This window comes from Agelaius phoeniceus, chromosome 1, assembly GCF_051311805.1.
Source record: "Agelaius phoeniceus isolate bAgePho1 chromosome 1, bAgePho1.hap1, whole genome shotgun sequence".
NCBI classification, from domain to species: domain Eukaryota; kingdom Metazoa; phylum Chordata; class Aves; order Passeriformes; family Icteridae; genus Agelaius; species Agelaius phoeniceus.
The window spans coordinates 82,639,294-82,663,532 of NC_135265.1; the positions used below are offsets into that span (position 1 = coordinate 82,639,294).

Sequence of the window (24,239 nt, forward strand, 5' to 3'; positions counted from 1 at the left end):
TTTTTAATAAATTCAATGTAATATAAAAAAGCACCAACAAACTTGATATGTATCTCTCATTTTAAATTTTATTCTGGTTGTTTTAATATTCATTCTTTTCCCTTGCTCAAAAGCATGCAAAAAGAAGGGTTTTTGTGCTATTGAGCTTTTCTTTTTTTAAGATCCTTGCTGCTTTGTCCTTCTGCCCATAAGGAGGGAGCCATTCCAACTCAGTTCTACTTTCATTCCTAGTAAGGACTTCTTGATCTTGTCCCCACTCATCAGTGAAGCACATGCATGTATAAACTTATGCTCACATGGCATTTGTGTTCTTATTTCCATGTGTTTACAAGCTCCCTTTAACATCTTGATGACACTTCTCTCTCCTAAGCTGGGCTTTGTTAGTGAACTAGAGATGTGCAAAATCAATATAAAGTTATTTCAGCTTTGACTTGTGCTCTCTACATGTGTTGCAGCAGCCTCATAGATACAAACACTACACTGATTCTGAGGGCCTTGAGAATATACACCTGTGTTTGACTATGTTTGACATTAAATAGCAATTTTTAAAACATTTTGTTCAAATTTTTAAAACTTTTAAAAAATGCTTGTGTCATGCCCTGTCATTTGCTTCCACCTTCTCATATAGAGGACTAATAAAATAGGCCTGTGTTGGATTCATCTGCATTAGCATTTGAGCTGAAATCAGGAGCAACTTTGGGGAAAATACTGTGATTATTGAAATGCCTTATTTTGTTATTTGCATGGACAGTCAGCCTGCTCATGTGCTCAGTCTTTGAATTGTGGCATTAGGCCTTGTTTTCTTTTGTAGATATAGAACCCAAGGCCAAGATGGGGTGGAGGGAGGAATAATTTAGAAAGCATAATTCCATTCTGTTCTGTTCAACTGGAAAAAGAATTATTTAGTATCCATTATATGACACGTGCACAGGATATGGAAGTCTAGTCAAAGCAGGGGAGTACCTAAGTCTTGCTTAGAAATTTATCCATAGCAGTGAGACCTATCCTGCTGATCTGAGATTCAAAGACCTGATGAAACTCCAAAGAAATTTTGTCCTTGAGCATATTGAACTTGCATAATATAAGGAAGATTTTAGAATTATCTAAATTGAAAAGTGTGGGTTTACGCCTTCACTATTTTAAAGCCTTTACTATTTTAAAGCCTTACACCCTAAGTAACACATTGTTGAACAGATTGGAAAAACTTCACAGAAACTTTCCTCTGAAGTAACACAGTATTCTGGCAAACTGCAATCAATTACAATTTTGCTTAGTGAGGCTTTCAAATATTTGTTTTTATAGCATTTTTTGTGCTGTGCTCACAGAATATATATGCCAAGATGTAATTAATTTAATTTTGTAGGCAACTGAGCTATGTGCATCCTTAACATGTGCTAGATATATTCAAGACACTGTTGCAAGCAGAAAATAACAGAATATTCAAAACCTACTTTCCCTTTTTTGGTCCCAACTGCTTCCAATATCTTAATTGTTAGTAAAATTACTCATATCTTTTTAATATTGTAGATTTGTTTTAGATTAATGAATGATCAGTTTCTTCTAAAATTGGATCAGAGAGAGGTCTGATTATACAGTAGATTACTCCAGAATAAAAAGTGTGATCAGTTTCCTTGGAGAAATTATTTCCTACAGAAATATTCATATGGCTGAGTACTTATAGGCGTGTCATGGTAGAGGAGAGACGTGAAAGGGAGAGATAGATGAATGTCTTGCTACCATCTCTGGACTTTGAAGATCAGTTTTGAAAAATGTGGTTATTTGGGTTATGTTGCTCTGATTTAATTCTCAATTTGATTTTTAGGTTGTTGTTTCAGTTGGCATGAGTACAGCCATTGTGCATAACATAAATATGGACACTAATTAATGCTATGGCACATTTGATCTTTTTCCAGTTGGTGATTTATCCTATTATTCATCCAATAATTTTTATAGCAATGAAGGTTCATTTTTTTTGCAATATTTTCCAGTGGAACAACTTGCAATCCATCACTTAAAAATATCTAGGAGCTTTTACAAGGAAAGGAAAGTTAAAAAAATGAAAAAATGTTTTTCAGGATTTTGGTTTTGGTTGTGCTTTTCATTTTGTTTGATTGTTTGTTTGTTTAACAGAAGTATGCAACATGAAATGGCTTTATTTTTACAGTTATTCCTGGGGAAAGTGTAGTATGGGATCTGAATTCATTAGGAGCTTCAGGAAACTCTACAGACTCACTAAATTCTACCAAAAGTAATCTCAAACCAAAGATCTCTTGACAGAGTTAAAAACTGTGACCTTTACTCAGAGTGCAGAGCCACAAAGCAGGAATATGAGGTGTGTGCAGAGAGACTTCAGACAAAGGTGGATGTTTGGAAGATATTAAGAAGGAAGAAAGGTCTAAAGCTATCTGCAGAAGAGCAAAGGTGACAAAACCAGGGTGGTAGAGAGGGAAAGCAGAGTGTAGCCATGCCGAGATGTGATTGTCATTGACTATGATTTTGCCCTTGAGGTGTCAGATGGTGAAAAGTTAATGGGCTTGGATTCTGGTGAGGGCTGCAGAGGCCCCTCATTGGTACATTTTGCTTTCCTGCAGTCGTATGATAAAATTGTTTGATATCACTTCTGAAAGGGAGATATTCACAGAGAGACAGAGCAGGTGAGTCATGGGGAACAGCAGAGAACCCAGTAGGATGATCTTTGCACGAGCAAGGAAAAATAATGAAGACAGAGAATATGTCACCAATTTTTCTTTCTGAGTTCAAGCTTTAAGCTATGTTTTATGTATACTTCTCTGCTACTTAATATGTATTATGGTAAACATAGACAGCTGTTAGCTTGTGTAACCACAGACAGGTTTTAGTTTAAAACTGTAGGTGCAACAATAAAGATGTTTTGATGCAGCACAGAAACAGAAAACAGTAAAGGCATTTTCACATCTCTGACATATTTAGATTGAGGACATAGAATTGTTAGTTTATGGACTATAAATATTTGTTAGACCAGCAGTGTAAGAGAGAATGACTCTGCTTGTCACTTAAAAGGAAGTATTTCTTGTTGTCTTACACAACCCATCAATGTAAACTCTACATGAGCTAAGGTTGGTGAGTTAGTTTCAATAAATAGCTGTCAACAGATTTTGAAATGATTATTTATGGTTATGTCAGTTGTAGCTGACAGAATATACACATAGCTCTTCTTGCACAAGGGACTATGGTGAAAAATAAGATGTGGGAATTGTAATTAGTAGTGAAATTATGGTATCTTTGCCACAGTGGAAAGAAGCAGCCAGCATCCAGAGTGTCAGTGAAAACATGCTTTATGTTCTAATTGAATATCTTGTATCTTCAAAGTACTTGTGCAATGTACACTTCTCTCACCACTGCTAAAATACTAAAAATAGCAAAGGAAGATACCATTTCAGATCAGTTATGACAATCTACAACTGTAATTCCTGTTTCAATATATAAGCAAATATTCAAGTGTTATGTTCTTGCACATTGAATGAAAAATGCATGACTACAAGTGATACATATTTATTCTAAGAGTGAATTTAAATGCTACTTGCACTTGTTTGTGCTGTTGTTTTGACTCAAAGTTAACATGAAGCAAACAAAAGGCACATTCCTTAGTATTTAAGTTAAAAAGTAGCCATAATTTCCATTTAGAATCCCAGATTTGTCAAGATTAACACCTTGCTACAAGAATATTATGAAAATTTGCCTTGTCTGGGAGCTGATTTTACCGCATCCTTTCCCATTTTCTTTAGAAAACTCATTTTCTAGCTAATTTTTTTTTCATCTGGGCAATGAAGATTTCATATTAAATATATTAAATGTGTTACAGCTGCTTGATAGAAACATTCCAGTCAAGATGAGAATGGTCTGAACCTTCCAGCCAAAGGGTTTGAGAATTGAATTCTGTGGGAGCAAACTGTTTCATCATGTAGGATTAGGTGCTGATTTTTGGAGATGTTTCTAGGATTTATACATAGAATTTCATATGGCATTTAGAGACTGTCATATTTAAAACCACTTTTCATCCTTATGAAAAGGACAGAAAAAAAACTGTTTCCAAAAAAGACACTCATCATGGAAATTTGAGTTTGATCAGCCCAATCTTGTTACCTTTCCGCATCTGTGTTTAGAATTGTTTCATTGGAAGGAAACTGAAAGATCATTTAGTTTGAATCCCCCCTGCCAAGGGCAGGGACACTTTCCACTAGACCATGTTGCTCAAAGCCCCATCCAACCTGGCCTTGAACACTTCCATGGATTGGGCATCCACAGTTTCTCATGGGAAACCTGTTCCAGTGTCTCATCATCCTCATGGAGAATTTCTTCTTAATTTCTCCTTATCCTCTGCTGGCTCTTCCTTTTGACCTTGGTTTTTACAGTTAGTCTCCAGGTTCCATTTTCACTGGAAAATTTCAGGAAGTAGGGATTACAGAAGACAATCAAGAGGTAGGCAAGCACGGTTGTGAAAGGTAACAGTTGTGATTTCTGTTATTGCTATGGTGGTGGCATCCAGTGGCTCAGATTGGTCAGAAGTTGTGGAAATTATGCAGCTACAGGAATTATAAGGGGAGGTTGCTCTGGAAGGTGTATCTCTCCAGTGGAGACTGCTATTGTTGGTGGCTGAAGGCTAAACTTTTCATGCACAGCAGAATAAAGAGGTTGTGTGAATGAACTGCCAAGCCTGTAAGCTTTTCTGTTGTGTTGTTTCTAGATGAGGAATCTGACAGTGGATGGACATTTTGGGGCATGGTCACAATGGAAACCTTGCACCCACACTGACGGGGCCAGCGTTGGCTCCTGCCTGTGCAGGACGCGCGTGTGTGACAGTCCTGCTCCTCAGTGTGGAGGATGGCTGTGTGAAGGGCCAACCATGGAGATTGCCAACTGTTCCAGGTATGCATGACAATTTCAGGTTCTATCATTTGTGGTTTAAAAATTTTGAACTTAATCAGAATAAAGCCCACCCTTTGAAATCTCCCCTTAAATCTACTGATCCTGTGCATGAAAGGGCAAATAGGACATTAGAAAGTTTCTCTCACACTTTGTAGGAGAGAGAATGAGTCAGAGAGCACAGAATCATTTCAAAAGCTGCGTACCAAATAATGTTGTCCTCAGATAATTTTAACAACAGCTCTGAAAGAAAAAAAAAATCAGTGTTAGATAATATCCAAAGTATACTTTTTTTTCTGTAATTCATACAAGTTTCTTTTCTGGAAGTAAGAATGCCTTTCTTTTTTGGAGGTCTCATATTACCATTGTAGTCCCCCATTCTGCCCTGGAAAAATGTTTCCATTGTATCTTTCAGGTGTATCACGATAGTGATAGCAAGTTCTGTTTCCAGTCTGTATAGAGCTCTTTAGCCACTCTTTTGTCTTCTTCAGGAACTTGACCACTCCCAGAGCAAATCAGTGAGAGCTGATCATTTCTAAGAGACTCAGAACATTATGTATTTGGAACTGCATCAGAAGTTCATGCTCAAAACATTTTACACGTATATTATACATACTTTAATTGCAAGATGAAACATATACTGGTGCATGCTGCTTATTTTCAGTGATTCTTCCTGGTTTTTTTTCTTTTTTTTCAACATCACAGTCACTTCATTATAGTGAATAAAACTGTTTACATTTCTGCACAAGGTAACTGCAAGCTGTGTAAGTGAAAATAGTCTATTTTAGGAGAATTACTAAAAATCTAATAATATATAGCATCAGGTCAGGAGACTGATAGAAAAGATAAACATGCTGTGAGATACTGAACAATCAAACAACAGCTGACAGGTTTAGAAGGGAATTTGGAATGTGATTTGGGACTCGATTTGCATTCTACCTTTGGCACTATTACACTACTGTTTTAATGTCTTACTTCTGTTAATGCTGCTATATTAGTAAGGCAATGTTTTAGCTTTTGCTTTTATGATGAAACATCAAAAGATCAATATAGTTTAGTTTTATTTTTCTTTATTTCTGTTTGTGTTCTACCAGTACAAAAACTGCAAAAAACTAGCCATTTAAAGCTTTGGATAAAGCTGAAGTACATTTTTTTCTTTTTGCCTAGTACAGGATATGGAATTCCTTTTCAGATTTTTGGTCTGTAATATTTCTGTAATGTTTTTTCTAGGTTTTTTTTTTTTTTCGGGGGGCGGGGGGGAGGTGCATGGGAATCCATTCCAAAATTTCACATATGCAAGGTACATACAAGTGTGTGAACTCTCTTAGCTTTTTTGTTAAATTGCAGGCAAGGTATTGACATCTTATCAGAACCTGAAATTGAAATTGAGAATGAACTGAAAATTAGAACTAATTGAAATTGAGAACTAATGCATTTTAATGCTTTTTGCATTTTAATGTCATAGAGTGATTTAAGCTGGAAGAGACACCTCAGATTGAGTCTAACCATTAATAAGCACTGCTTAGTCCACCACTAAACCATAACCCCAAGTACAACATTTGCAAGTCTTTTAATACCTCCAGGGATGGTGACTCCACTACTTCCCTGGACAATGTGCTCCAATGCTTGACAACCCTTTTGGTGAAGGCATTTTTCCTAATATCCAATCTAAGTCTCTCCTGACACAACATGATGCCATTTCCTCTCATTCTGTCCCTTGTGAAAATCAAGAGATCAATGCCTGGGAGAAGAAACCAACCCCCACCTCATTACAGTCTCCTTTCAGGTAGCTGTAGAGAGCTATATGGTGTCCTCTGAGCCTCCTTTTCCTCCAGGCTTTAATCACTTTTGTTTCAGACAAGGTGGCAAAATTTGACATTTTAATCTCCCTGAAAGTGATATGTAATTTAGAGTTAGCTTCAGAACATTGATCCAGGAGTTTGAATATGTAGTTTACCCAGAACAAAGTGACCAAAAGCAACTAAATATCTTCATGTCTTTGTAATTCTTGTGTAAGGAGGTTATTTTAGCTGTTGCTAACAGCAAAAGCAAATTCTTTGCAAAGCGTGGAATATGGAATATCATAGCACCTTTATTTTGGTTCAGTATTCCTGAAGAAATGGAACACGATGCAGTATTAACGACTTCTACAGAAATATTAGTAGGCCAGAGTCTGCTGTCAGTCACACCTAATCAGCCATTCGCTATGTATAACAGATGACAGAGCCTGAGCTTTTTATTCTACCAGAAATGGAGGCTGGACACCATGGACTTCTTGGTCACCTTGTAGCACCACTTGTGGAATAGGCTTTCAAGTTCGTCAGCGTTCCTGCAGCAATCCAACCCCTCGGCATGGAGGACGCGTCTGTGTGGGACAGAATCGTGAGGAGAGGTGAGTTATCTTTTATCTATGGTCTGTTTTGATTTCTTCTGTGCAGTTGTATTCCACAGGACATTTTCTCATTTATTTGCCTTGGTTTTCCCTTCCCTTTCCTTTCACTCTCTCTTTAACTTCACTGCTGTACTGTACAGTATTCCCATTAATGAGGCTGTGGGTCTGCAGCAGATCTTTCATCTTTTGCTTCGCTTCATTCCTCCTGAGCCACCTGAGAGATCCTGGTAGTGCCAGACAATTGGGCTGAAGCAACGTGCTGCTGTCCCTTGAGACCCTGAAAATTGATTCTCCTTGAAAATTGATTGCACTGTGTTTGAATTGTAACTTAACCAGCCTCAAGACCTGGAATTCAGAACAAAACATAATAAGGTCACAGCACTGTGTTACTGATGCTGTGAGTTCATATTTTCTGTTGTAAATAAATTAAGCATTTCTATAACATAGAAGGAGGGTTTCAAGGGCTTTGTTTTCTATTCAATAAATATAATACACCTTGAACTCAAATATCTTTAGTAAAGTTTCAAGCTTGGTGGGGTTTTTTTAATTGTTTGTATATATTTTTTAACCCCTGAGCAGATCAAGTTAGCTCAGATTTTGATTTCACCATGTACTGTTTTGGCACCAGACGAAGTATTTTGTCACTAGCTCAGAATGTCAAGTTCAGGTCTTTAATTCTATTTTACATGCACACTAATTACATTTCTAATTTATGTGGACCCTACATGCATCTCTAATTTCTGTGTTTGCAGTTTTAACAGGAATTAAATATTTCTTTAAATCGGGCTAGAATATATTCAGATAAACTGCAACTCTTGCATGCATTATGTTGTTTTCAGAGTCATACCAGAAAGCTAGAGAGCAGAAGACTAGCATTGGTGTGAAAATCTGGAGTCCCATCCATTCCAAGAGATGTATGCGGATATGTTTCCTTCCAATATGCACTTAGAGCTTACTTCAGTGTTTCTTTATGGATGATGTAGTATCCTGTATTGCTGTTGGATGTAAACTAAAGTCAGTAACCTTTATGAAGAGTTTCAGTGAGGCATTTAATTAAACACCAACTCTTGCATTTCTTCAGATTAAGAGATTCATTGAAGCAAGGTTGCATCACACATTTACGTATTAATGGATCACCAGGGACCTGGTCTTTCTAACTCCTAGATGTAAAGGATCAGTATCACAGAACGTGTGAACATTTCTCGCTGTTTCAAGGCCATGAATATTTACCATTTCATTCTGGAGGAGAGGATTTTGTTCTTCTGTAAATTGCTTTCAGAAAATAGGTTGCCCAACCAGAAAGCCATCACCATCAAACATAGATTGTATCTGCTGTTATTTAGCTCAGTCCCAGCATGAATAACAGTTATTGATTTTGAGAGGTCAATCCAGGGCAGGACACAACAAGATTAAACATAGAAAAAAAAAAATTCAGTTTGGAGAGACTTTGGGATGATGGACTGCAGATGGTTGTAGTAATTTTTCATTTTAGTTTAACACAGAATAAAAGTTTGATAATAAATAAAAAAAACCTTGAGAAATACTTTCTTAATTATATGAGCATTATGACAATGGGTGTACTGTAAAAGCAGTTATAAACTGGAAAGTGACTTATTATGAGTTGAAATAATAGGAGTCCAGAAGGATTGAATTTTGGTATGCAACAGTTCTGAAGGAACAATAAGCTTATGTTGCTTTGCTTTTGTAGCCTGCACCTTATTTGTCCTTTCTATCTCCATCCAGTTCAGCAGCAACCTGGGATGAATGTGCCTGTGAGTTTACTGCAGGATGCCTTTTTCTCTGAGTTCTTCTGTCACTGTTTCCTGTCTCTTTGAAAGACCCTTCACTCCAACTAGCCCTTCACCTTTCTCACTCATAGCTTACTCACAATTAACCTTCCTGCCTCCTCCTTGGTTTTGTTTGTTATCCATGTTATGTCCTGATACTTTTAATTATTTTTTAAGTGTCTTTCTTTTTTTTCCAGAGGGTGTGGTAAGTTAGCAAATTTTGTCAAATAATTGGTGAAGAAGCCAGAGGAATGAAGCATCAGTTTTTGCCAGGATTTTTGTCAGTGTTAAGCCAAGTATTTGGATAAATCTTTTCAGAGCTGTAAAAAGCAGAAGGTCCTGGGATATTTGCCAGCCAGGGCCCATCCCATCACCCCTCCGCAGGAGGGGAGCAGGGCAAGCCTGGAGATTGTGGCCAGACCCAACCAAGAGTCTAGATCCTAGTGACATCATGACAATGAGAGAAATCTGAAGTCCAGGTGGGAAGCTAAACCACAGGCCAGGGTTAGGATCAGGTGAAATAGAGCTCCTTGGCCCATTGGTGTGGGTGAAGGACCCAGGGGAAGCTGGTTGGGGCCATTAGAGTTTTATGAGCGTCCTCATGGCTCTCCCAGCTTGTGGAGAGTTTTGAGCTGTGAGGGCACTGGAGTACCAGCATTTGCAGTAGTATTATTTCACTGTTTCACTCTCATTGAGTTACATCAGCACCAAATGGAAGCAGTTTCTTTGAGCCCATAACATTTAGGCAGGCTGAAAAAAACATTACATGTGCAGTAACTCCTGAGAAACATTTACTATTTTTGTATCCAAAGTGCCAAGAAGCAACTTCTCAGATTTTCATATTTAAATCAACCAATGTTTATAAATAGCCTAATAGTTTACTTTTTTGATGACCGAGCTCATATGTAAAATGAAAATATATTTTGTATTAGTAAAAATTTGAATTAATTGGTTTACATATTGAGTGCATTTGTCTTTGTAAATGTGTGTACTCTAATCACCTTCACATGTTCAGGGGTATAAATATAGGATTCAGTTTCCACAGCCATCTATGTGCCAAACTTTGAAACAGCTTTTCAACAAACAGTGATTTCTGTAGAAATCCAGTACATAACTCCATAGAAAGCAAACACAAAACACAAAAAAGGCAGTGTATATCTGAGGTAAATTTACTTTCAGATCTGGATCCCTATTCAGCTTGAGAGTATTTGTTCATGTGTTAAGAGCTAAATGTTTGTCTAGGATATATTTGTTTTAACTCATGAAAGCCATGATAGGATCATGGCTAATGTAGGCAGCTCTGTGCTCGCTGGCCATTCCCTTGAAATCAATGGCAGTATTTGCCAATTTAAAACATTGAAGATAGGTTAAACTGTTTCATGTTCTGCTGAAGGGGTGCAGGGGAAGCAGGGGAAGGCAGTTGAGAGATAATAGCAAATACTTGTATTACAAAGCAAATTCCCCTTGTAGAAGTAGGTCAAAAGTGCAGCTGATGTGCGTGTAGACAGAATATGGAGAGGGAGTAAAAATAACATTGTAACAAAATTTGCTAATAAAAGAATAATTTTGTAGTTAAGACTTCAGATGGAACACATCTTGATCAATTCCTTAGGGGCTTAATTTTTCTGATTTTTCCTGTATAAGAAATATTCACTGAAGCTGCTGAAAATTCTCTAGATCTTAGTTTTTAGAGTCTGTAGTATCCTGTCTTGACATTACCATGTGGTGAGAATGTTTGTCCTTTCTGTGGAAGATGCTGGAGATATGGCCTCATTAAGTCCACTGGTCCCCCTCCTCTCTGTGCAGAAATGAGGGACATTAAAATGCGAATTCCTTGCTTTCAGTGGATGCACTTATCTTTTATTACACAGGAAAGAATAGAAAAAAAACATGGCAATTAGAAAAGTAAATTGGCTGCAGACAAGGAGTAAATGTTTGAAAGCTCTGGATATTTTGGCGTGTGTAAAACAATTAGAAGCAGGACATATTGTTGCATTATTTTGCACATGGTTCTCAGCAAACATTCAGCTTTTGGGCTTGCTTCCATGAGAAAGAGGGGCTGCTGAGAGTCAAGTGCCTGCTCTGTATAGCACTGCTTGTTTCTGAGCAGTGTGAACAAGCCCAGTCCACTTCAGCAGAGCAGCTTAAACACCACAAGACTTTAGGCTTGCTTGCGCTCCCATGGATGTTTTGTCTTCTGGGAAGTGTCTGTTCCCACCCTTCTTGCTTTCTCTGCTCATGGTCTTCCACAAAAGCCCCTGGGACCACATGCCACCTTCCACAGTCTCCTGGATGGGTATTTCTGTCAGTGTACCAGTCTCAATCCAGTAGGGCATGTGTATGTCATGTGCCTGCCTTCAGTTAGAGGAATCTGGCATTCCCATCAGCCTCAGTATAGTCTGTGCATCCCGGTAAATCACCAGCTGGTAATCACAATACCCACCACAGAACAGTACATTGCACAGGAAGGGGCACACAGGCTTAGTTTGTTTTTCTTAAACACATGGTAGTAGTATAACATAGTTCAAAATTACAAAATATTTGTTTAAATAACATCTCTCTGCGGAATAATAAGGGCATACTTGTAACTGTCATGCAGTTAGCCCATAATACTCAGTGCTGGATAGCAGCACTGAAATAATTGAATAAATTGATGTCTAAATGGTTGAGATCTTTATAGAAACAAGAATAGTAATGTTAGTTGCAATGAGGTTGTAGCTGTAAAATTTGCTGTAGGCACTAATAGCTGTGGACACAACTGGACAGGGGAGTTCACCCTTCCCCCAGTATGACAATTCCTTTATTAAGGCATTTGAACTTGGGCTCACTTCAGGGAAAATGTGAAGGGTCACTGTACAAAACCCACATTTCTCTAGGCTGTTCTCCATTCTGATCTTCCTGCAGTTAGGTTAGGGGAGAGGGCAGTGCTTTCACAGATTCAAGTTTCTTGCATTGCATGTTTTGTTGAATTACTGTAAAACGTTAGCCCTGTGGGTCCTGAGAACAAAATTAAGAGGGGAAGAAAGAGCAAAAGGGAAAAAGGGTTGCTGAGTGACTTGAAATGCAGCCAAGAACAGATATAATGAAACTTGGCTCAAAGCCCCATGCTGGAGCACAGTTCTCAAAGATCAATTGCAGTGATGTCTCTAGCTGTGAAAACATACCTGATGTTTTCAGAGGCTGGCTAGTTGAAATGAAAATAAGATTCTACTTGTATTCTGTGTTGGTTTTTTGTTAGTTGTCTTTTTTTTTTTTTTTTTTTGGCCTTCCTGAAAAAAAAAGGAAAAATTGACAGTGTTGACTATTAAAAAAAAAAAAAAAGCAAAAAACTAAACAAAAACCAAAACTGTTTTCTAAATTGAAGTAGTTTACATAGAGATTTTAGGGCATCTTTTCAGCTGCATCTTTAATTAGTGTTGGATAACAGAATTGCCAGCCCTTTGAAGTGCTTACTGTGAAGGGTCACTGTTATTAGGTTTCTTTTCTGTCTCCTGCTGAAGTGAGAGAGTGGGAGGTCAGGCACATCGGCACTAAAAGAGCTACTGCATAGTGGTATGACTGTCCTTGAAGTGAGATGTATCATACCATACCTAACTTCAGGGGTTCATGAGAGTGAACGTTTATGTATGAGTCAGGTGTCTGAACTTCCACTGTGGTCTGTAGGAATTTAGTCAATACAGGCTGTGGAGAACAGTAATTTGTGTCCTTCTGCTCTATATTCCTTAACTTCTTCAAATCAATCATTCTAGTCTCCCTAGTTTGTATTGACAAGATTTCCATTGCCTTTAATGGCCGCTTAGATGTCTGTCTCCCATGTAGCATTTATAGTCCAAGAAAATCAATCTGTACATTGAGGGGTGTATTTAAATGACCTTTGCTTTAGGGTAACATAAATCATATTTTTAACTGGGCTGTTTCTTTCCATGAGCTGCTGCTCAAGTTAGATGACTGCTTCATTTTTAGATATCTAAACTGTAGATGCCTTTATTTTAAGGCAAGACAAGTTGCTTAATTTTGCTCCTGCATGGCTGAATATAGTATTTCAACTTCATGGCAGATTTGCTTCAGCCTCAGTGTGTCTTCCAAATTAACTTAACACATCTTCATTAAGAACTGAAATTATGCAAAGTTTGTACTAATTTGACTAAATAAATGCTGATGTTACATCTATATTTTATTGACCATACATTCTCAACAAATTACCCAGAAGAAACTATCACACACATTCACACATAAATGACTGCATGTGACAAAGAAAGTGTGCAGTTGGAGTTCTAGGAGAAGAATATTCAGGCACAGAACATTCCTATGTATCTTTAATATAATGTGAACTGTAATGTCTTTACCCAAATCATGCACTGAAGAATTCTGACACCAGATTCATAAATATTGAGGGTTTGGGCATTTTTTCCTCAGTTTCCAGAGGAAAGGTCAATATAAGCTGTGAATAATTTTTGTAAGTCTACAGAAGCAGAAAACTAAATGTCACTCCCCTATTAACCTCACTCCCAATCTTTAGATTTTGATGGAGTTGCCCAGACCTAGGGACAAAGTTTGAATTTTAGGCTGCAGCATGTGCAATAAATCTACTTTTGTATGTTACTTACACCACCAAGATTATTTTTTTGCCCTCCACAGAGTTCCAAATGTTCAAATTCCTTATAATGAAGGATAATGAAGAATTAGAGCTTGTAGATATTGGGGCTTTCAGAATAAAACAAAAAACCTGTTGTGATTATTCTTGTTGAAAATGACAACTGTTCATACTGTCATTTCTCTTTTTGTAGAAAATGAATAAATGGAGTATTAGAGTCAGTTTTGACTGTAGAAGAGTGCCAAGAGATGAAAACTTGTTAGAAGGGCAAGAAGACATTGGATTTTGGATGAATGTTGTAAAAACTGAGGAAATACTGTATCAGATTGATTTGTTCATTCAGGACAGTCAGTATTGTAACAAGAGCTACCCAGATGCATCAGGGAATTTCTTTAGAGTTGTCTGTTTCCTAACTATGCTGTGTGTTTGCTTTATCTAAGTAAGAGTTTGGTCTCTTAGAGAGCCCTAGTCACACTAGCTGATGGCCCAAATCCTTTGGACCTTTGTAGAGCTTCCTTAAAAAGCAGCATATGCTATGGCTAGAATTATTGGATGGGACGCTCAAAAAATCAGGAATCTAAGGCTTCTACTAAAATTGAAAAACTCAGCTGAAGCTGGGACCTTCCCACATTCCTTCTGAATGTATTGTTACAAAAATGACAACTCAATAGTGCTCCCCTCAAGCACCTACTAGATCTCTGAATCAGTTTGCAGCCTACAGGAAAATCTTTCAAAGATTATAATAGCTAAAAACACCCTTTAAAAAGTAAAGTAGCAACATTATAAACAAGTGCAGTTCTTTATGCCTAGAATCAATGTTGTAGCTTTTATATTGTCCGTAGAAGCAGAAATGCTATGAAAAGCAAGTGTAGCTATCTGAAGATGAGAGAGATAGATCCTAATCAATTCTTAGCTGGAGACTGATAAAAGACTGCCTGCATCAATGTTTGCCTTCTGTTTGGTTGACTGCCACAGAGGCATAGCCACAACTGGTTTTAATAAAGTAGTTTGCAATCTTGCTTGCGTGACCACAGTACAATTGCGTGGCTGCATTGCATGGAATGTTAAAAGTCACTGAATTAACAAACAAATGCTCCACCCACACAACTGCAACCTAAAAAAACCCCACTCAAATGTTTAGACACACTGTGCAGTGTTAAAACTGTTAGAGAAGTGCTTAATGAGTAGGGAGAGGTCTTTGTATAAAATATTTCCCTGTACTTATAGCTATCTAAATTATGCAAATGAGGGAGGTTTTGGGGGAGGTCTTGTCTTGATAATAAATAGATTCTTTGCCTCCTTATTTCTCTTCTCACAGGTACTGCAATGAGCATTTGTTGTGCCCCCCTCATGTGTTTTGGACAGGCTGGGGGCCATGGGAGCGCTGCACGGCTCAGTGTGGAGGAGGGATCCAGGCACGGCGCAGGACTTGTGAAAATGGCCCTGACTGTCCTGGCTGCAGCGTGGTAAGCAGTTTCCAGCTTTCTCCTCATCAAATATCTATGGCCATGTGCCACAGATGTCTCTATGTCATAGAATCATAAAATCATTTAAGTCTGAAAGGACCTCTAAGGTTATCAGGTCCAATCATTAACACACCTCTGGCAACTCCTCCATTGAACCATATTCCCCAGTGCCTCATCTATGTGTGTTTTAAATGCCTGCAGGGATGGTGACACTGACACTTCTCTGGCCAGTCTCTTCCAGTGCCTGATAACCCTTTCAGTGCAGAAATTTTTCCTAATATCCAATCTAAACCTCCTCTGGCAAAACTTGAAGCTATTTCCACCTGTCCTAACACTAATGCTCTATAAATGCCCATAAAGCATCTATGTCTATAAGCTCTACCCCTAAAGCGAGTAGTCACCAGACTGTTTTTGTCTCTGTGTTGCTTGTGTGTGCTGAAATCTGCACAATTTATCAATCAGAAATATATATAATTCGGCTTTTTCACAGTATCATCTAGAATTTAAGTTTCTTGAGGCGAGATTGGTGCAGATGTAGATGTGTTGTTGCAGGTTCAGAGTGTTGTTTTTTTTTATTTTTACCATCAGAGTGCATAGGTACCCTAGCCATGAGCCCAGGACTCCAGTGTACCATGTTCTGTACAGCAGAGAAAAAGCTAAGTTTCACATCTAAATACATAAGGAGTCAATCAGTGAATGCATGGAAGCACCAGGAACGTGCTGAGGCGATATTTGATAGCAGTGATATCGGCACAGCAGCAGCCCAGCAGCTGGCAGTCTTTGAATTTACAGTGGGATGATTTGAATGAGTAGAAGTGTTTTATTGATACTCAGTTTATTAAGAGAAACACATGGAAAAACATGTAGGGGATTTTTCTTATATATGAACAAATAGAGGTGGGGAGATGAAGAGGTAGAATAATTTTTTTTCTTTTTACTATTAAACCAATTTTTATATGTCTTAATTTCAAAGAGGCCTAATTCTGAGGTTTGTCATAATCTGTGGTCTGTTTGTTAGATTGGCAGTAATTCATTACTAAAAAAAGGATAATTTATTACCTTTTTCTAATTTGAAGGTTTTGTGCATTTTCCCAGGATTTGTTCTCTTTTTAAAATTTATTCTGATGATAGAATTGCATTTTGAGTAGATTAAAAACATCCAAGAGGCTTGTTCTTTTATTTCAGTTAAACTTTAAGAATTAACCCAATAAATTAGAATTCTATCAAGTTTTCCAAAATATTTGTCTCTTCTGATGGTGCACCGAAAAAGCAGACATATGGTCTGGATCTAGTGTTAAACCTTCCTGACTCTCACTGAAAAGAACACAATATGATGGTTTTCTCCCTCACTTGTTCCTATTTATCCTATAATAATGTTTGTGAAATATAGTGGCATTTTATTTTGCAGAGAATCTTCCCATGGTCTTAAATCAAAAATATGTGGCTCTAATTTGCTTGGAAAGCTCTATGAGGAAAGTAGGAAAACCTTTCGTGTAAAAATTTCTTATTATAACCAATTTGAGATTAATGGTACTGGGGTTTTTAATTTATTAACAGCCTTAGCACATATTCTGCTGCACCATGGAATAGTTTCCAGTTCAGCTGTGGAAATGTTCTGGAGATTTTTTATTAATTAGAAAAGTATTGTGTTGATGGTTTATTTTGAGCTTTGGAGTACATAGTTGTCTTGCTAAAACTTGCCACCAATGGAAACCCATCCAGTGTAGAAATCCTCCATAAACTCTGGTGTTCTTGCAAGACAAAGTATATGTGTATAAATTATGCTGTGGTATAAAGTCTGTGTTCTGTTTAAGTTTCACTGAATTTGAACCTTTGAGTTACTTGTCTTGATTCAGAGGCTTTGCAGCCATAGCAGGGCATAGTCACTAAGTGAAGCTGGAGAAAAAATACTTTATTTCTCTCAGAATTTGTTTCATTAATCAAAGAAAGTGAAATCAGAGATATTTTTATGCCTTCTTTTAATTGTTGAATGATTTAAATATTTATATTAATAAAGTCTTATGAATGAGGAGCGCAAATATGAAACTTGTTGGATGTTCTTCTGCTTCAACCAAATTTCTGGTTTTATTGTAGTAGGTGTAAGTATTTTTCCAAACAGTTAGAATTATTATTTTCTATAATTGTGAATAAAGGAGAAGTGAATGTGACTTCTTACTACTGTTTTCCATTCTTTACTGCTTGTAGTGATACTCAGCTTAAGTTTTGCAAGATATTTAGTGAATTTAGTTTCTTTCAAAAACCTTTTATCCTGAATATCTCTGAGTACTTGAGAATCTAAAAAATCTTGGGAAGTGTTGTAGTGAAAGTGGTAGTAATCCATACTATCTACTGTTTGTTTTGTCTGGAGTAAAAGATGTTATGAGGCAAACATTTACCACTTGAATTAAAGGCATAGTTGGGAGTAGACTCAGGAACTTGAAGTGCTTGGTTCTCTCAACCCTTAAATGATGGCTTTATACTATAAAGAGACTCTCCAGGTTTCTGGTTTACCTTCTTCAGAGGAACTCTGTGAAACCTTCACAACATTTGAGCAGCATGAGTTGCAGCTGAATAGTTCAGTGTCTGTGGCCTGTGGAGAGGAGAAGAAAAGAAAAAGGGTAGAGGACTGGAGAACTTATTATTCAAGAAGAGATACTATGTTAGGCTTTGTTTTGTCTTGAAATGAAAATAAATTTTTGATGCATCAGAGTTGTAGGATGGATGAAATGCTGTCTTGGGACCCCTTTCAACTGTGCTAGTTCTTTGTTTTTAGAACTTCATTTTTAGGGAATTGTGGGAAAAAAACAGCAACAGCAGCTGTTTTTATAAGACTTAAGAAAGGGAACCTTACAGTATGCTTGCCAGCAGTATAAGGGGACCAGATTTAATTTTTTAGGAGAACCTGCCTCTTCTGTTTTCTCATCTGCAACCTGGCTGTGAGACTGCAGTATAGCCAATCCTAATCTATTTTCCTGTCCTTATTTTGCAGCTTTTACCATATTAATGGCTATTGTCTGTGTCCACCTAATGACTGATACCACACGATTTTTAATGAACAGTGTTTCTTCCTTTTAGTTTGATTGTATTTCTCCTAGGCTGCAATATCACAGCAGGCAGCTACTGCCTGTGCTTGTCTTTTTGAATGTTTCTCATCAGTTGGTTCCTTGACTTTATCTGCCTTATTGCAGATAACAGCCAAGCTGCTTGAATATTTTTTATCAGAACTCAGAGTTCCCTACTGTTATTTCCAACTTATTTTATAAAATAATAATGATAAATCTTTTGATGCGTATAAATATTCCACAGAGAGAAAACTGTGATGGTATCTTAAAGATGCATCTGTTGCTTTAATGCACTCAATACATGGAAATGGATGGCCAGAGACATAGGACTGAAGGCATTTTCACTGAATATAGAAAACCATAAATCAATATGTTACAGGAGAATTAGACCACAGAGACTCATAAGGTCAAAAAGATGAAGTTTGAAATCAAAATCAGGAGTCATAAGGACCTGTCAAAGTCCTTAAGTTAATCAAAGCTACTAAAGAGTGCTTAAAATTGCCTAATAAGAGATAGAACCATCATAACCAAATTTAGGAGCAGCTAAAATCTGGTTATAGAAAGCTTAAGCATATCACAAAACAAGTATTAATCTCATGTATACAGGTGATACAGGCACTAGAGAAGGAACTGTGGAATTCTCTGGACTGTGCTAATGTGACTCAGAGGACAAACATCCTCAGATTTTACAGCATACTCAGATAAACTATATGTTTCCTTCAGAAAATGCTTCTTATCCCTTGAGAAGCATTATCTCACTTGAATTTGTCTCAGGCCAGTAATAAAGGAATAACTTTTTAAAAGAATTATTAATAGAATGAGGAATTTAGTTTGAGGTTGAAGTTGGGTGACATGCTTTATGTGTATATTTGTCTGTGTTCTTGTTTCAGTCATACTAACATATACATTAATCTTAGTTTTTGTACTGGGTGACTGGTAAATGGTATATACTTTCCACATACCAGAAAAAAGTTTTGCTGCGAAACAAAAACAAAAAAAAGGAGGAATTTTATGTTTCTTAGAAAATAATAGCTATTTTAGGGGGGTTTTTGTCTTGTGGTTTTGTTGGGTTTTGTTGGCTTTTTTTTTTTTTAATTTATTAGTATTATTGTTTCAACATTCTGAAATTGTTCGGAACACAAAACTTTTTTCAGAATTTTTTTTTCATCAATTTTTAAAAGAGAATTTGAAGATGGAAGGTTTTCAGAAGTACTTTGCCCATCAGTGAGAACAGTCTGCCTTTTTTTACTTGCCATCTCAAAATAAGTTTGAAATTTATAGTCCAGAAAAGTGACCATAAAATAAAATTATTATGCTTTTTTTAATAGTTCTTTTTTAAGTTTCCATTTGACTTAAGAAAAATAATCTATTGCATAACCAGAAAACAATCTCACAAGCATGATGTATAAGAAATTGTGCTATTTATATGATGTTTGCCTACTTTATGCTCATTCCCTTTCTCAATCCTTTTTTCTTCTGTAATGCAAACTTTATTGGGTATTAACTGTTTTTATGTTGTAAAAGTTTAACGAAGAAGAACCTCTCTTCTTTTGATGCTGCACATTCTACTGCAATTTTAAGCCATAACAAGTTACTTAAAGAGGGTAAAACCAAAAAAACCCAAAATCATAGGAAATAGTTTCAGAAAAATGCTTAAGCATCTTGATCAATGGTACAAATCTGCTTACCTTGGTCGATAAAGTGAGTTACCAGCTTGGCATTCATGGTCAAGGTAAATGTGAAATATGAACTGGTTGAACTGATGTGCATATATATCCAAATGTGAGCTGTTTAGGTGGAATTTGGGCATCCAGCAATCATTTTTCTATTTCATTTATTTAATTTTGAAAAAGAAGCTAAACTGTTAGGTGTTTGCTTTCTTGCTGAGAATAGTGTGAAGCATCCCTTTTTTGAGAAAAGTAATTTTTAAAGTAACTTTAAGCTGTGAAATACATTTTTAGCTGCTAGGAAACTGTTGCTAGGCTACTTCAAACTATCCAGTTCAACCTGTGACAACTGACACTGACTGCAGTCCTGTTCTGAAATTCCTGTAGCAAGCTCTTTCAGGGACTTCCAGGTCATGTAAAATAACTCCTTTCATGGACCAATGCCATCTGATTTGTGATCTCTTTCAAGTCTAATCGTAAAGGTTTGCCGAAGTGAACACATTCAAGAACTTTGCATTGGGCATATGTGTATCTGTCATACAGATGATGAATGTTTGATTCAGAAATCTGAATGTTATTTAAAAAACATAGGAAATAAATGTTAGTGTAACATGGTCAAGTGACAGCCATGTGCCTCCATCCAGTTAGGGAGTTGCACTGACCAGAGACAGGAGAGCAGATTTCCTTCAGCCAGAATTTGCCCCAGTTTCCTAAAACACCAGGCACACTGGAATGTGTCATGTCTCAGGTCTCACCACCACACGTGGTTCTTGTGCTGTAGGTGTAGTTTTCATTATTGTTATTTAGATGTAATACTGTCCCCCCAGCTCGCTGAGGCCCTGTGTCTGAGTTGTGCTCATTGCCACCTCTGATAGCCACAGAAAAAGTACCTGAAACCCCCTTCAGTGCAGTGCTGGGCTCAAGGATTCACTGTTAAGAGATGTGAACTTCTACTTTTCTTTGACTGGATTGGTTTTGGATGTGAATGAAAAAGGAGAAAAATAGGAAGAAAGAAGCTTGGGTACCAAAGTTTTGTGCTACACTAATTTTAAATTGAATTAATGAGCGAAACTGAAACTTGAGGATATTTCCTAAGGACTTTTGCTTCATGGAGCCTAAATTTTTTTCATTGCTGTGGACCTAGAACATTCAGTTATCTCTGGAAAGTAATCTGTAACTTTCACTGAAGACTAAAAACCAATACAAAAAGGTAGATGGCCTACTTCTGGCTTAGCTTTATCGAGTAATAGAGCTTATGGGATGATGTTGCGGTCTGTCAGGCATTCTTACTCTTCTGCTCATAAGTAAGGCAGCCACTCCCCCATTACAAATACATTTGATGGGAGAGTGGTCTTAGATTATAACAAGGAATTGGGACAAGTTGCATGAAAAACAGGGGCCCAGTAGAGGAAAAAAAACCTAAATTCATTTCTACATTGAGACAGATTTGCAGTTGAGTCCATTTCTTGCTCCAAGTGGTGTCAGGTGCTGGTCAATGAGTGTACATATCGGCACACGTGTTGTTCGGGACTAGACACACATCTCTTAATTTTTAGCAGTTGGACTGCTAAATCCTACAGGCAGGGGTATGGGAAGGGGAAATGTGAGAGGATTAAATGGATCAACTTAAAAGACTTGAAATATAAACTTATAGGAAATCAGGCTTCATTATTTCCAGTGCTTGTGGATCTAGTTTTTTTTTGTATGGGATGTGTAGCTTTATTTGGTACATAAGTAGTATTTCCATGAAACCAGAATTGACATAAACAGGGAGAGCTGTTAAAAAAAAAAAAAAAGTCTGTCCTGGAGAAAAAGTCTGTCCTGGACTATCCTGGACTTCTTGGAACAACTAAAATTGTATTTAATATAGGATGTTTTGTTTTTAAAAAGAAAAAAAAAAGAATTAGAGGTTAGTAAACCTCTAATCCAAATTTATGGAAAACAAAATATCAATGGAGGTTGAGACAGGCTGCTTCACCTGATCTGTGATTTTCAAATTGCTGAACAACTTCAGGGTAAAACATAATTCTGATGTAAATGGAAAATTCAGTGCAGTCTTAGGATATTACTAATGTAGATCACTTCGTATCTTTCTGACATTGTTCTTCAAGGAGATAAAAGGGCTTTCTGACAATCAGAATGGAGCAACTTCAAAGGAAATGATATTAAATTCATGATAGAGTGGTTAAATAGAGTTATTATTAGTCATACTTGTTTATATATCTCTGTTACATCAATGTTAGCTTTATCCATCCTTACCCACTGGACATGCATAGTGGTTAACATCAGGTTATTGGAAGGTTACTCTAGATCTCCTGAAGGAATGTGTTTAGGCAGATTTTACTTATAAGTGTTTTTAGCCATTTTGGAGGAAAAATTTGTATTATATTTTGTGGTGACCTGAACTTTTGGGGCATCATCGATACAAAGATTGTTTTGCCTGTCATATAGGAGGCACTAGACATCTCTGAGTGCTGAAGTAATAGAAATCAAGAGTTTTGTATCATAATTGCAGTCACGAACTCAACAGAAGCTCCCGCTTTCACCTTGAAGCACAGCAAGGAACAAGACAGGAGAATGACCCTGGTGTTTGAATTGTTTATGATTCTAGCTATAAGCCAGAATGTTTGTGCAGTGGTGAAAAAAAATTAGGTTCAGTTACAGCATTTAGTTTCAGCAAGACATTCCCAAGGAAGACAAAATGGTACTCTAGGGATTCATATATAAACTAATCTCAGAAGGGATGATTGTAGCAGTCTGGACTGAAGCTGGATAAAATCACAGTTTTTGTTTTGTGTATTGCAATAATGTGATTTCTCCAGCACTGCTGTTATCTTCAAAGCTGAGCTTATTTTGAAGCTGAATTTATCTGACAGCTTTGTGTCAATGACTGAAGTCATGAAAGCTTATTATGATTTCATCTACAAATTTCAAAGTCTCTTCCATTACAAAGATATGTCTTTTTCAAGTGTGGAGAAACCTTAATTTTGCTGTTGTCAGTTCAGTAGCAACCTTCATTGTACAACTGTAATCAAAAAGGGAAAAAAGGGTGCATGAAGCATAACATTGAAAATTACCTCAGAAACCTGATAGAGCAGTTACATAAAATTCTTCTGTAGCCATGCTCACTGATCTTAAAGGATATGGCCCATGGTGGAGGTGGGCTGAGCTCAGGAAAGTGTTCCAAAGGAAGGAAAAGATTGGGATTCTCGTGAATCGGAGTACACAGGGTTCTAGTGTATGAAGGACTAATACATAAATTAATGACAGATTTAGAGAGAGAACATTGGGGTTTCTGTGTACTCTATAATGTAGTATACTGAGTTTTAAGGAAATATGGAGCTAGTGAATGGAATTCATTTCTATCCAGGGCATTGTTAAATGATGTAACTTGTTGCAATAAATTGTTGAGGCTTAAATCTTAAGAACCAATAAAATTCCTCACAACTAAAATTGTAGAGAATGTTGGGATAAAGTAGAATTATAATAGACCAAAAATTAGATTTTTTTAGCATAGTAAATAAAATTTTAATGTTTTAAATCTTTTTCTTGGATATTAACAATCAGATTTAGGGCTGTGCTTTTTGCATTCTGCTTATTTCTGTGCTGCCATTTGACAATAACCAGGGAAGGCATGCCTGATCTAGAATGGCATTTCCAATGTTCTTCTTTTTAAGGGAGCATTGAGTCAGTTTGCTACAAATTGTCCCTCTGATTTATTCTGTTCTTTTTAGGTTTGGTCACCTGTACTTAAAATGGCACAGTGCAAACACAGTAATTGTGTTTACACATTTTATACTGAAAAGTCTGCTCACACGTAGACCTTAACACAAAGCGGAGTTTTGTTTCAGTATTCTTCAATTTGACCTCAGTAAACTGAGGGATGGATGAAGCCTGAATAAGTAATATGCACTGTTGCCATTTATAGCTTCACTAATGCAGCAACTCTTGAAGAGTGCTAGAGTGATTTGTTAGCTGAGCTGACTGACAGCAGTCCTTAGCCATCTGAGTGCAATTAAATGGAACTCCATCCAAATTAATTATGTTTATGTGCCAGCTTTTATTTTTACTTAGTCTTAGGACATCATAGTAATTTTTAATTTATTTGGCTGTGGTAGGATTTTAATTTTCATTGAAAATAGTGTCAGGCAACCCTGTTCTTACACAAGTTATAGGAGGTCGAGAAATAATTTTTAAAACTTCTGGTTATTTATTGATGGAGTTATCAAAACTTCCTTTTATTTTTCCTCCTTGGTTCATCCCATCCTCCCTTTCACACTAAATTGTTGACTGAAAATACTTCTTCACTAATACTGCAGCCACCAAATAAAAGGCATTTAGTTATTCAAAGCCTCAAATTCATCTTGAA

The 24,239-nt window shown here is 36.9% G+C and overlaps 1 protein-coding gene across 1 annotated transcript in view; it reads left to right on the forward strand.

Moving 5' to 3' along the window:
• The window catches only part of SEMA5A (semaphorin 5A), a 314,579-nt gene that overhangs the window by 231,098 nt on the left and 59,242 nt on the right, over window positions 1–24,239 (forward strand). The window contains exons 15-17 of the mRNA XM_054636324.2: window positions 4,724–4,905; window positions 7,151–7,294; window positions 14,994–15,141. Coding sequence (XP_054492299.1) covers window positions 4,724–4,905; window positions 7,151–7,294; window positions 14,994–15,141 — 474 coding nt within the window. The remainder of the gene's footprint in view (window positions 1–4,723; window positions 4,906–7,150; window positions 7,295–14,993; window positions 15,142–24,239) is intronic.